Here is a 12,948-nt window from a genome sequence, read left to right as displayed (position 1 = left end):
CTGGGGGGTCTTCAGGAGGAGGTTAGATAAGCATCTAGCTGGGGTCTTCTAGACCCAGCACTCTTTCCTGCCTATGTAGGGGGTCAGACTCGATGATCTATTGAGGTCCCTTCCGACCCTAACATCTATGAATCTATGAATCTAAGCTGAGCCCAGCCAGAGCAGAGGGTTTAGCTGTGGGGCTAAGCTGGAAAGCTGGGGAAGGAGCAGGCTGGCTGGGTGGTGTGGACAGACCCTCCACCCAAAGCACTCTGCCATGTTGCTGGGAGCTGATATAGCCACGACCATGCAGCACCCCAGAGGCAGCCACACTTCAGCGCAGTCTGACTGGCTCCAGTTTTGACAAGGCTGGGGAGGGCTTTGGGGGCCACTGGGCTCTAGGCCTCCAGATCGCTCTTCTGCTCCATGCACCCCCAAGGGAGCTGCCTCCAGCCCTGCATGACCCCAGCTGGACGTCTCTGTGGTGTCTGCATGGGGCTGTGGCACCTCTCCTCTTCTCCACGGCAGCCCAAACCCAGTGGCAGGGAAGGAGCCAGGGAGAGGGGCAGTGTGGCCAGTGGAGCAGTGGACCGTCTTGCCCCTTCCCCACCTCTGGACTCCCCTCAGCACCTCTCTGGAGAGCAGGGCAGTCCTGGCAGCCCTCTCCTAACCCAGGGCTTTCCCTCCTTTCCCTTCCCTTTGGGGACAGGGATGCCTACGGGTACCTTATTGCATTAGCCATCCATGCCTCCTGGTTCCCCCTGTACACCCCCAAAGGGAGAGAGAAGCTTAGCATTTACCACACTCTTCTGCCCTGGCTGAGGCTCTGCCAGGGGGAGCAGATCAAAGCTAGCGGTGGGCAGTATGGCAGCTTTATGGTGTGTGGCTGCAGGCAGCTTCTTCTTTAATGAAGGATTGCTTCAGGGTACTTCTCCTTGATGCTGGGGGAGGTGGGGGGGCTTGCCTGCAGGTGTCTGGGAGTGTATCAGGTGAGCCTGGGGGGCTGCCTGTGGGCTGGGGTTCAGGACCGGCATAGGCATCCCCATCTCCTAATGGCAGGCAGCCCTGGATGCCCAGGATGCCACCTCCACGCTGGGCTCTTAAAGATGGTGGCTCCCTGCACTAAGCTTCTGATGCATGGCACTGGTAGCATCCGGAGCTGGGATCAAGGCCTGGCCATGGCATCAAGCCCGGTGAGGGCACCCTGTATGAGCTAACGCTGATGCGTGCCTTGCCTGGGACATTGCTGTCCATGCACACGGATGGGTTGTGCCTGGATGCAGGTGAGGCCCAGTGCACGTGTACACGTGCATGCCCGTGCCCCTGTCCGCACGCTGGCTGTGCCGTGCGGTGCAGTGGCCGAGAGCTGAGGCAGCTGAGCACTGATGACTGCAGCGAGATAGGGGCCTGCTGTGCGGTCTGGGCTCAGCGATAGTGTTATCTCCCCTCTTGGGCTCCCGGGGCGGATTGGCTTTGGATTAACTCCATCTCAGGATTAATTTCCCCGCGCCATTGGCTCAGGCAGAGACCAAGGCCGGGGGCAAGAGGTTTAACCCATTGGCAGCTGGGCAGCCTTTGCTGTTCAGGGAGGGCTATTTTGGGGGAGCTGAGGTTGTGCTTCTGGTTCTGCCACTGCCTTGAGTGAGTCACTTTATTGGCATGTGCCCCGGTTTTCCCTCCTGAGCATGGGGGCTCTGGCATCGTCACAGCTGTGGGGGCCTGAGAGAAACCTCCCATCTGGACCCGTGGTGCTCAGAAAGGCTGACCCCCGCTAGGAAGGAGCATGCAGGTCCCTTGAGGCCAGGGTATGCCTGGTCAAACAGGGCAAACTTTATGGTGACAGCACAGAGCTGAGGCAACCCCCCCCAGCCCCAGTGCTTCCCCTATAAACCATACAGGGAGAGGAGGGGGCCCCACATGGGCTCCATCCACATGCCGTGGCCCCAGCCCTCACTGGGCTGGTAGCAGGGATACCCTGGAGCAGCTGGTTCAGGCTCCCAGCAGACTCAGGCAGCTCCAAGCACCTATAATGGGGAGGGAATGGGAATCTGATGTGCACCTGGGCAGAGCCCACCCCATTGCTGCCCATGCCTGTGTGTGAAGGGTGCCAGCTCACCGGCGGTGCTGGGCTCCCCAGGTCTCCATGTGCAGGCCCCACATTGACCATGACCCATCTTGCACAGGGTGTGTGCACCATGACAGCCGCCTTCCTGCATTTCTTCTTCCTCTCGTCCTTCTGCTGGGTGCTGACCGAGGCCTGGCAGTCCTACCTGGCGGTGATTGGCCGGATCCGCACCCGCCTGGTCCGCAAGCGCTTCCTGTGCCTCGGATGGGGTAAGTGCCCATCGCTCACCAGCTGCCGGGAGCACGGGGCCCTCGGGGAGTGGGGAGCAGGATTAAGTGGGCAAAGCAGGGGGGTTCAGGCATGTCACACTCAGCTCAGCAGCTCCAGGAGAGCTAATGGGAAGCACCCCATTTTATAGAGGGGAAAACTGAGGCACCAGGCAGGATAGGGACATGTCAATGGTCTCCCAACAAACCAGTGGCAGAGCTGGAAATAGAGCCCAGGTGTCCTGGTGCCCGGTCTTCTTGCTGTCACCGCTGTGCCCTAATCTCTTCCCAGAGCTGAGAGTAAAGCCCAGGTGTCCTGGTCCCTGGTGTGCACGTGAAAGGTTTGCTCACCTGGGCCCTGTAATGGAGGCCTTGTGTGTACCCTGGCATCGTGCATGCCAGGGGAAGCCAGTGTATGACCTGCTGAGGTGAACCCTCCCTCGCTGATAGAGCCATGCCCATGCTGAAGGAGCTGGGGGAGGCCCAGACCCCAGCTCTTACCCCTAGCTCCATCTCCTCCCAAGAGGGCATGGGGCAGAGCAGTCTCCCAGGCATCACTGAGCCCCCTCTGAGGGTCCTGCCCGTTGTCTCCTCTCCCCTCAGGTTTGCCGGCCCTGGTGGTTGCAGTCTCCGTCGGCTTCACGCGCACCAAAGGCTATGGAACGGCGAGCTAGTACGTGGGGACGCGGCTGGGCAGAGGGCCTGGGGGTGGGGGGGCATGAGCGAGGCTGCGCTGGGGTCCCCTGACAGTGCCGTGCTCCTCCGCAGCTGCTGGCTCTCCCTGGAAGGTGGCTTGCTCTACGCCTTTGTCGGCCCGGCTGCCGTCATCGTGCTGGTAGGTGCAGCGCGCTTGCCCTATGGCAACAAACCAGCCTTGTCCCACCCTTTGCCCTCCCCGTTCTTACCCGTTGCCCCTGCAGCTCCCCCAGGACTCGCCCAGCACAGCCCAGCACCCACGAATGAGCCCTGCCTACCTGGGGCAGGCTAAAGTGCCACGTGCCCTGCCCAGAGCACGGGGCTGGCATGCAGAGTACCGGCTAGCATGGGACAGGGCTGCTGCGGGTCGGGGGGCACCAGCTGTTTCCCTGACCCCAGGCCCTGTCTGTGCCCAGGTGAACATGCTCATTGGGATCATCGTGTTCAACAAGCTCATGTCCCGGGACGGCATTTCAGATAAGTCCAAAAAGCAGCGAGCCGGGTAAGTGTCCCCTTCTCCCAGGGCCTGTACCCATGTGTGAGCCAGCGGGCAAGTTTACCCGCACAAACAGGGCCCTGCCCCATGCCCTCCCCAGCAGGCTCAGCTCTCAACCCGAATGCAAGATGGGGAGCGGGCTGAGGTCTGGGAAGACTTCACTTCGCTTGTGAGCAGCTGGAAGCACAGTGGGGAGCCTGCTGGGACACTGCTGGCTCATCCAGGTCCCCTTTACTCCAGACAAACCTCCCTGGGGTGACCTTTGCCCCATGGCTGCAGCCAGCAGAGGGACATCCCCTAGCTTATGAGATCCATGCCCCATCCACCCACAGGGACCCCTCGCTTGCTGCCCTAGCGCTCCATCCCAGCCCTGCCAGCTCAGCTGCACCCCGAAAAGGGCAGAACAGGGCTGGCACCCAGCTGAGCTGCTGCTGGCATCAAGCACCACATTCATGGTGACCCAGAAACCCCCAGGGGCTCCCTACCCAGCCCCGGGACCCCATTACCGGGGGGCGGTGACCAGCCTGTGAGCCTTCTCGCCTTGCCCACGACCTCCCAGAGGTGCCTCCCTGGGGACAGCCCCGCCATGCCAGGGAAAGGGGGTCCTACAGCAGAGCCCCTCATGTAGCGGGGGCTGAGCCGCAGACCTCCCCACAGCCCTAGCTGCCTTGCTGGGCTTTTGCCCCCCGCCCCAAGCTAGCCATTAACAGCCCACAGCAACTAACCCATCTCTCCCTTTCTCTCTGTCTCTCTCATGGGCTTTGTGTGTGCGTCCATCTGTCCCCTGTGCCTCCCGTCTGTCTCGCGCCCCCGCCGCCTGCCTCCCCTCCCCTCTCTGCTCCCGTGTCTCCGGTGTGGGGACCTCGCCGGGGGCCGGGGGCGGGCGCAGCTCGAAGCAGCCCCCCTGCGGCAGCCTGCTGCTGAAATGCACCAAGTGCGGCGTGGTGTCCAGCACGGCCATGACCTCCGCCACCGCCAGCAGCGCCATGTTAGTCTCCGCCGCGCGCTCGCTCGCTCGCTCGCTCCCCAGCCCCCCCCATGCGCGGGACTCCAGGGAGCAGCATTCTCCAGCCCGCCGGGGACCGGAGCTGCCTGCCGGGGCCCTGGGACTCGCTTCGCAGGCGCCTGTCCCCATCCTCCGCCCCCGGGGCCATGTGCATGGCTGCGCCAGGGACCAGTCCCCGTGGCCACGGGTCGGTTGTGGGCTGAGCAGTGGCAGAGTTGGAGGCGCTGGTTTGGGCAGGGGCCTCAAGGGCTTCTGGGTGTGGGACACCTAGATGTGGCGGGGGGGCAGGGGCCACGGGGAGCAGGGTCACTGGGGCTTGTGGGTAATGGATAGAGGGGTGCAGGTTCTGGGGAGCTACAGGGGCTTATGGGTAATAGGTAGTGGGGTGCAGGTTCTGCGGAGCTGCAGGGGCTTGTGGGTAATGGGTAATGGGGTGCAGGTTCTGGGGTGTTGCTGGGGCTGATGGGTAATGGGTAGTGGGTGCAGGTTCTGGGGTGTTGCAGGGGTTTGTGGGTAATGGATAGTGGGGTGCAGGTTCTGGGGGAGCTGCAGGGGCTTGTGGGTAATGGGTAGTGGGGTGCAGGTTCGTTCTGGGGTGTTGCAGGGGCTTGTGGGTAATGGGGAGTGGGGGGCAGGGTCTGGGGGAGCTGCAGGGGCTTGTGGGTAATGGGGTGTGGGGGTTCCCCAGTTCAGGAGACGAGCGAGTGTTTCCTGTGGCACTTCCTCCAGCCCCAGGGCTGTTCCCAGGTGCCCCTGCCCTGGGTCCCCGTGGTGCCCTCCTGCCACTCCGGGGCCCGTCCCCTCCTCAGGCCGGATGCTGGAGGATGCTGCTTGCCCGGGGCCGCTCCGCACCGCATGTCTGCAGCGCTCGCTGGCTGTCCGTGTGTCTGGGGCTCTGTCAGGCTGGCCGGCGCGGGCCCTGGCTCTGCCTCTCCATGCATGTGCGTGTGTGTGCGTGTGCAGCCCCGTGGGTGCACTGCCATTGCTCCTGCATGCTCACAGCTGCTCAGCAAGGACCACCATCTCCTGGGGACGCTCCTCCTTCCTGGGTGGGGGGCACGTGAATGGGACACCCTGCCACATCGGCTTTGAGACGTTTGCCCTCTCAGTCTGCAGCCCAGGACGCTGCAGCCTCCAGCTCCAGGGGCCAAATTGGGGGGGGGAGCTAGCCTGCACCGGAGGAGGGCCCCGAAGCTCTTGGGGGCAGTGACATGCTGCCAGGGGGCACGTCCCGCATCCCACCCCAGGGGGCAAGGCCGAGCCCTCTCTCTGGACCTCAGAGCAGGGAGCCTTCCCCTTCAGTGGCTGTGGCTGTTCGGTGGCTGAGCTTGCAAAGCTTGGGTGGCAGGGGTGAGTCTCAGCCCAGAAGCTGCCTATATGAGGCATGGGAGAGTGTCACAGTGCCCGGGCCCCTGGGGGGCAGGGAGGGAGGGTGACCCCTGGGCTCACCTGCCCATGCAGAGCCATGCATGGGCTATTTAGGATGCTCCAGCCAGGCCCTGGGGCAGCATGGCTGCTGCTACCACCAGGCTTATGGCTGTGTCACGGGGCCCAGCCTTGGCTGGGATGGGGTCATTCATTCAAAAAGAAGGAAAGAAAAGGCTATGGAAAACCATCTATAGGGTTACCAAGGCCAAGCTCTGGGCCTGGGCTGGCAGAGCAGAAGTCAGGCACTCCAGCTTTGGTTTCTGCCCCCCATCCCCATAGCACCCCCTCCTTCCCTCCCCTCTACCCCATGCCTGCTGCCCTGAGCCAGTTTCCATTCTTGCTCTCATGGCTGTAAAGTCCTGGCAGTGCCCAGGGACCCCGTCCTGGCCCCCTTACCACCCTCCCCTCTGATAGCTGCTCCACCTCCTGGCAGAAGTCTTCCCAGGGTGGGCTGGCACACAGGCTGGCCACCTGGGCAGAGAGGTCAAGAACTGGCTGGCTGCAGAGACTCCTTCCTGGGCTGTCCAGCGCACCTCCGCCTGGGATGCCAGGGGGCCGGACATATGAGGGGAGGTTTGCCCTGATGGTGCCCAGGCTACAGCACTCAGCACAGACAGCACTCGGGGTCTCTCGCAGACAGCGATGGGCTTGGGGCAGCCTTTGTGTTGGGAGTCTGTCAGGTCAGGAAGGCACATGGGGCACAGGGGATGACTGGTGTGTGTGTGTGTGTGCGTGTGCGTGCGTGCTCACTCATGTGTCTTTATGTGTGTCTATGTATGCATGTATGTGCGTGTCTATGCACTTCTGTGTATGTGTCTGCATGTGTGTGTACATGTGTCTGTACTTGTGTATGTGTGTCTATGCACATCTGTGTGTGCATGTCTATGCATGTGCGTCTATGTCTGTGTATGCACATGTGTGTGCATGCGTGAGCATGTCTGCATGTTTCTAGGTGTGTATGTGTGTGTATGTATGCATGTGTGTAAGCAGGTGTGTACATGCATATGTATGCACATACATATGTATGCAGGTGTGTCTACAAACACATGCGTGTGTATGTATCTGTGTGTCTTTGTGTATGCACACATGGGTGTGTGTCTGTGTGTATGCTGAGAAGCAGGGGAAGGCAGGACTGAGGCGCTGGGGAGCACTGGGGGCTCTGTCCCGTACGTGCCAGCATCATATGTCCGTGTCCCACACAGTCTGCAGCACAGCCTGGTTCCCCTGCCCTGAGCACCCCCATGCTTTGGGACCCTGCACATCAGGGGAGGGGGCTCGTGCCAGTCCCCTGGCCACCGTCTTCCTTCCACGTCCCACCCCAACCCTGTCCCTGCAGCACCCTCCGCTGGGCCTGGCTCTGCCCTCCTCACCCCAGTGCCTCCCTCTCCCACCCAGGGCCTCGCTGTGGAGCTCCTGCGTGGTCCTGCCGCTGCTGGCGCTCACCTGGATGTCTGCTGTGCTGGCCATGACCGACCGGCGCTCCATCCTCTTCCAGGTCCTCTTCGCTGTCTTCAACTCGGTGCAAGGCTTCGTCATCATCACTGTGCACTGCTTCCTGCGCCGCGAGGTAAGCCCCGCTGCCCACCCCCAGCATACTCTGGCACAGCACCCTGGGGGTGCCACCCCACTGCCCTCTCCTTGCTCCACCTGGAAGGCCTCTTGCTGCCTTCCTGCCTTTGCGAAGGTCCTGATCCTCTGCAAGGAGAGACTCTGGGGTAACTGCCAGTGGCCTGGCTCACTTGCCCTCTGCCTAGTTGGCAGGGGCATGGGGTTGCTTTGCTGCTTGCTCAGGGGCGCTTGAAGGCCAGCCGTGCTCTGGGTTTGTTTCCCACCCCAGAGCCAAAAGCTCCTTTCAATCAAAGCTCACTGCCTGCCAGAGGTGGCTAGAGCAGATCAGGCGAATGAAGACTCAGTGTCGGACCAGATGGAGGTTGCAGGGGTCTGTAGAGGGGGAGGAAGGGGGGTCCATGGGGAGTGTTAGCACCCTCCATCCATCTGGAGAGAGCATCCCTCTGAGGCTGCCCATCTGTGCCCTGGGGGACCTGGATAATAGGACGGGCTGGAGGCAGCAGCTTCATTAGCTGAGATTGCAGCCCTGGCCAGAGCATGCACCCAGCCCTGGTGCTCCTATGCTGCTGGCAATGAGGTGGGGGAGAATGTGGCTCTGTCCCTGGGGGGAGCCTGAGTCTGGAGCTGGGGGTCCAGAGCAGCTGGAGGACGTGGGCTTTATGGAGTACAGGAGAGAGGCAGCTGGGGAGAGACAGGACCAGTCTACAAACACCTGGGGTGCTCGCCACAGCCCCTGCCTAGAGAGCAAGGGATGGGTGAGCTTCCAGCTGGGTGGTAAAGACAGGTGCTACCAGGGGGTGATATGCCCCAGGGGAAGGGAGTTGAGAGCATCGGGGTCCTGGCAGGGGCAGCAGAGGGGAAATGCGGAGGCATGGAGTTTGCAAGAGGCTGAGGAGTTAAACTCCCACCCCTACTGTCTGCAGGCTCACGGGTGCTTCTGTTTCGCACTGATGCCAGGCAGTCCTGGCAGGGAAGCACTCACTCCAACCCATCCCAGCCACACCATGGTGCCAGCTGAGAGCAAGGCCAGAGGAGCCTGCTATCTTCTGCCTCCCCCATTGCCCTCCCAGACCCAGGTTGCTGGTGGGGCAGGCATGTTGGGCAGGACCAGTGGGCTCGGGGTGGGACATGGATCCTAGGGATTGTATGAGGGCACAGAGCTGCCCTGGGCCCTGCACCCTTCCTGCTGTGGGGCAGTGACATTTGCCCCCGACCCTCCCTGGCAGGTCCAGGACGTGGTGAAGTGCCAGATCGGGGTGTGCAGGAGTGACGAGAATGAGAACTCACCCGACTCCTGCAAGAACGGGCAGGTGCAGATCATGGTGAGCGTGGCGGCCGGGGGTGCTGGGGTGGGCATGCAGCCTGGGGGGCGGGCGCTATGCCGAGGAGTGTGTGGGCAGCGCTGCACGTACCAGGCTGCATTGCAAACATGCCAGCATGAGTGCACCGTGCCCGGGGGGCAGGATGGGCAATTGCCTAGGCTGCATTGGTGAAGGTCTGGCTGGGCACCCGGGCTCTTTGCAGGGATGAGGGCTCTGGGCTGGGTAGCTCAGATTGCTTTACCCAGGCTGGGGGAGACCGGGTGCTTGGCTCTGGGCACTGCTGGGCCTCCACGGGGACAGCATCTTCCCACAGCCCAGGGACACAGCACTGCGGGGGTGCCGCAGGGGCCTGCTTGCTTCCTGGCATGGGATAGCAGACTTACCCACTGCCTCTGGGAGCCTTATGGGGAGAGCTGGGGTCTCAGGTACCCTCTTGCATGGAGCCGCTGGCCCTGTAGCTGCCTGTGATGCATTCATTCCCTGCCTCTATCTCTCCTCTCTCTCTGTCTCTCTCCCCGTCCCTCTTGCCCTCTCTCTGTGTTTTTATAGACAGATTTTGAAAAGGACGTTGACCTGGCGTGTCAGACAGGTGAGGCCTGGGGCTGCTTCCAGCAACAGGGCCAGGCAGGGAGGTTCCCAGAGCACAGCTCCCTTGGCATCGGGGCTGCCCGCTCTGTGGTTACAGCCAGACATGAATGGCTCCATCCCTTGAGTCGGAGGGGCTTATGGCTACAGGGGCAGAGCCAAGAGCTCCCAGTTTGGGTGAGCTTCCAAAGTGGAGCCATCCCAGGTGCGGTGGAGCTGGATGGGGGGAAGGGGCTTACAGGGGACAAGAAACCCTGTGCCAACCCCATGGTGCCCCTCTAATGCTCGGGGGATGCCCCCATTCTGCTGCCCGCACGAGCCTGACCCGTGTCTCCTCGCCTTCCCCTCGCCACAGTGCTCTTCAAGGAGGTGAACACCTGCAACCCAGCCACCATCACGGGCACCCTGTCCCGCATCTCCCTGGACGGTGACGAGGACCCCAAGCTCAACACAAGCTCGGAAGGGGGCCTGGGATTCTCCACCCTGCCCGGCAACATCCCGCCCAGCAGCATCCTCGTGCAGGTGCCCAAGATGGCACCCAGCGTGGGCAAGGGCTTGAATGAGCTGAGCGATCCGCCCACCAAGAAGAACATGGGCCTGGAGGTGCCGGGGCCCATGTACCTGTGCCCCGAGAACAGCCTGCGGCAGGTGGAGTACGGCTGGATGCGCCCGCCTGAGCCGGCATTGGAGGGCGACTACATGGTGCTGCCCCGGCGGACGGTGAGCCTCAAGCCCTTCGGCCGGGATGAGGCCAAGCTCAACATCCAGATGGACGAGGTGCCGCATGCGGGTAAGGGGCGCCCAGTACCTGAGGCCGAGGCCTACCCCAGCTTCGTCTCGGTGGATCACATCAACGTGAACTTGAACCAGCCCTACGGGACGGTGAAGCACGCCTACGGCCTCCAGTTCAAGCAGCACCCCACGGTCCGGCAGATCCTGGCCTCCGAGCTGTCAGAGCGCAGCCGCACCATGCCCCGCACGGTGCCCGGCTCTGCCATGAAAGTGGGGTCACTTGAGGTGAGCCTGGGGGCCCGGGGGCAGAGGGGAAGCATGCAGAGGTCTGCAGGAGTGTCAAGAGAGTGCCCATGGTGTGCACACGTGCCAAAGACTGCACACGTGTGCACAAGGGAATGCCAGGGAGTTATTATTACTCTCTCACTGTACAAGAACTAGGGGTTACAACATGAAACTAGCAGGTAGGAAGTTGAAAACTTAACACCAGGAATTTCTTTCTCACCCAGCACATTATTCACGTGTGGAGCTTGGTGCCACCAGGGGTGGTGGAAGCTGAGTTTAGCCATTTCTCAAAGGGCTTGAGCACATTTTTGGAGGAAAGAGGCCTCCATCACTGTTGATATTAGGAGTGAGGGGCACTGCCATAGCCAAGTCCTTCTCCCTTCTGCCACTGTGTGGCACAGGCCTTTTGATACCCCTTTGGGAAACCGTGGGCCTAGTAAAACTATAAGCCTCCCTTGGTGATGGGGGCCACTGAGGGCACATCACCGATTCATTGGGATAAATGATGACAAAACAGGGATGGGAGTGAGGGTCATAGGTTCAAAACAAGTGCACCGAGGGGGCACAATGGGCAGAGCACACCAGACAGTGCCCGCTGGCCCTCAAATGAGTCCAAGGAGCCAGTGGCTTGGGGGGGTCCACGCAGCCACCCTGGCCACCCTGGGGTGGGAGGCTGGACACAGCACTCACCCCTGGCCTTCTTGGCCTCAGTGAATCCTCCAAACCAATGGTGCTGCCCGACCCCTGCTCCCCTCGCTGCCCCCCTAGCCAGTGCTGGGTCCTTCCCAGCAGCTCTGAGCACAGGGCAGGGTAGCGGGAAGGACACCAGGGCGTGCTGCGGAGTGACGCACTAAATGGGAGTTTGCAAGTGAGGCTGTGGGGAGCGTGGGGTGCGCTGGCCAGACCCAGACTCCTGGGTTTTCAGACTCTGCAGCAGTGGGGCATAGGGATTCAGGCCGGGCATCCAGAGCCAGGACTCCTGGGTTCTAGTCCTAGCTCAGCCCCTTACCTTGTCCATGCTGGTCCCTCCTCTGCACTGTGCCTCAGTGTCCCCAGCCCCAATGTGGGGCTGACTGGGGGTGTGAACTGCTTCCCAGTTGGAAGTGAAAGCTCCTCAGCTGGAAAGCACTGGTGTGAGCCACAGGCGTTAACCCTTTACCTCCCGCTCATGGCAAGGGGGGATCGACCCAGTGCCAACAGGCATTTCACTGCTGCCCTGTGGCTGAAACCAGGCCTGGTCTGTTCCTCCCCAGCAGCTGGTAACTGGGCAGCAGCCAGCAAGCCATCCGTAACCCCAGCCCCAGCCCCATGCAGCTGTAGGGGTGGAGGTGAAGGCAGGGCAGTGGCTGGGATTGGGTCCCAGCTCTGCCACTGCCTGCTAGAATGGCCTGGACCAAGTTCCTTAGCCCCTGGAGGCCCCGAAATGGTCCCACAGAGGTATCCCAGCTAGCTTCCATGCCAGCCCCATCCCCCCCCCCCCCCCCCCCCCCCGCCTCCCGCACTTGCTTAATTAATGCAGATGAGGGCAGGGAGCTTAGGAGGCGCATGGAGCCAGGCAGCCAGGCCTGTGCAAAAGGAGCAGCTATGGAAACCCCAGCCGGCAGGGGAAGCTCTTACTGTCCCTTTCCACAAGCTTTGGCCCGTCCCACCCCTGATGCCAGCAGGGGCCTCTGCTCTCCTTTCACCTGATAAGGCTAGTGAAGGTCCTTTTCCCTCCTTCCTTTCCCATCCGGCATGGCTGGCGTGGACGTTTCACCCCCAGAGGAAGCGGTTACGATACTCAGACCTGGACTTCGAGGTAAGTCCGATGGACACCTTTCTGCCCCGCTTCTCCTCCCAGCAGGGCATTCCCAGGCATAGGCATGGGCAGATCAGGGCACTCACTGTCACACACCTGTCTTCTGGGCCAGTGAGCTTGGTGCTGCCTAAAGTGCCGAGGAGTCCCAGCCAGCGGGGTACGGTGGCAGGGTCCTTTCTGCAGGCATTCAAGAGGCACTGCTGATTCAAGCCCCTAGACGCTGGCTTGCTATGCTTGCACCGTGGCCTCCGTCTGCCCTGCGGAGTTGGCAGGGGGTGGGTCCCCCAGGGAAGGCAGTGCAGGAGCTCCCCTGGCTGCAGGGGAAGGGGCAGGGCAGAGGCAGGTGCTGCCACCCATGCCCATGTCCCCCATCCCTTGCCCCTTTGCAGAAGGTCATGCACACGCGGAAGCGCCACTCCGAGCTCTACCATGAGCTGAACCAGAAGTTCCACACGCTGGATCGGTACCGGGCACCCGCCACCAATGCCTCCAAGGTACGGACCCCCTCAGCCCCCGCGCTGCAGGCCCCTTGACTGTGTGGGGTGCCCCCACCCAGCTCTTTGGCCCCTTGAGGAGTCACCTGGGGCCCAGAGCTCCCTCCCAGAAGAATACAGGAGTGGAGTAGCTGGGAGTTCCCAAGCCCGGGCTGATGCCCTTGTCCCTCTAGCACCTGCCAAGAGCTGGGGCCAGAGCTTTTCCCACTGCTAACTGGTTTTCCCTA

General features: G+C 62.0%; 1 protein-coding gene across 1 annotated transcript in view; it reads left to right on the top strand.

The window, feature by feature from the left end:
• The window catches only part of ADGRB2 (adhesion G protein-coupled receptor B2), a 58,922-nt gene that overhangs the window by 37,686 nt on the left and 8,288 nt on the right, over positions 1–12,948 (top strand). The window contains exons 20-30 of the mRNA XM_025212860.1: positions 2,163–2,313; positions 2,914–2,983; positions 3,079–3,145; positions 3,423–3,508; positions 4,392–4,490; positions 7,332–7,503; positions 8,732–8,827; positions 9,377–9,416; positions 9,768–10,429; positions 12,192–12,227; positions 12,617–12,721. Coding sequence (XP_025068645.1) covers positions 2,163–2,313; positions 2,914–2,983; positions 3,079–3,145; positions 3,423–3,508; positions 4,392–4,490; positions 7,332–7,503; positions 8,732–8,827; positions 9,377–9,416; positions 9,768–10,429; positions 12,192–12,227; positions 12,617–12,721 — 1,584 coding nt within the window. The remainder of the gene's footprint in view (positions 1–2,162; positions 2,314–2,913; positions 2,984–3,078; positions 3,146–3,422; positions 3,509–4,391; positions 4,491–7,331; positions 7,504–8,731; positions 8,828–9,376; positions 9,417–9,767; positions 10,430–12,191; positions 12,228–12,616; positions 12,722–12,948) is intronic.

Source organism: Alligator sinensis, unplaced genomic scaffold (assembly GCF_000455745.1).
Source record: "Alligator sinensis unplaced genomic scaffold, ASM45574v1 scaffold994_1, whole genome shotgun sequence".
Taxonomy (NCBI): domain Eukaryota; kingdom Metazoa; phylum Chordata; order Crocodylia; family Alligatoridae; genus Alligator; species Alligator sinensis.
The sequence above is the reverse complement of the archived record's forward strand: the minus strand, read 5'-3'. Positions and strand labels throughout refer to the sequence as shown.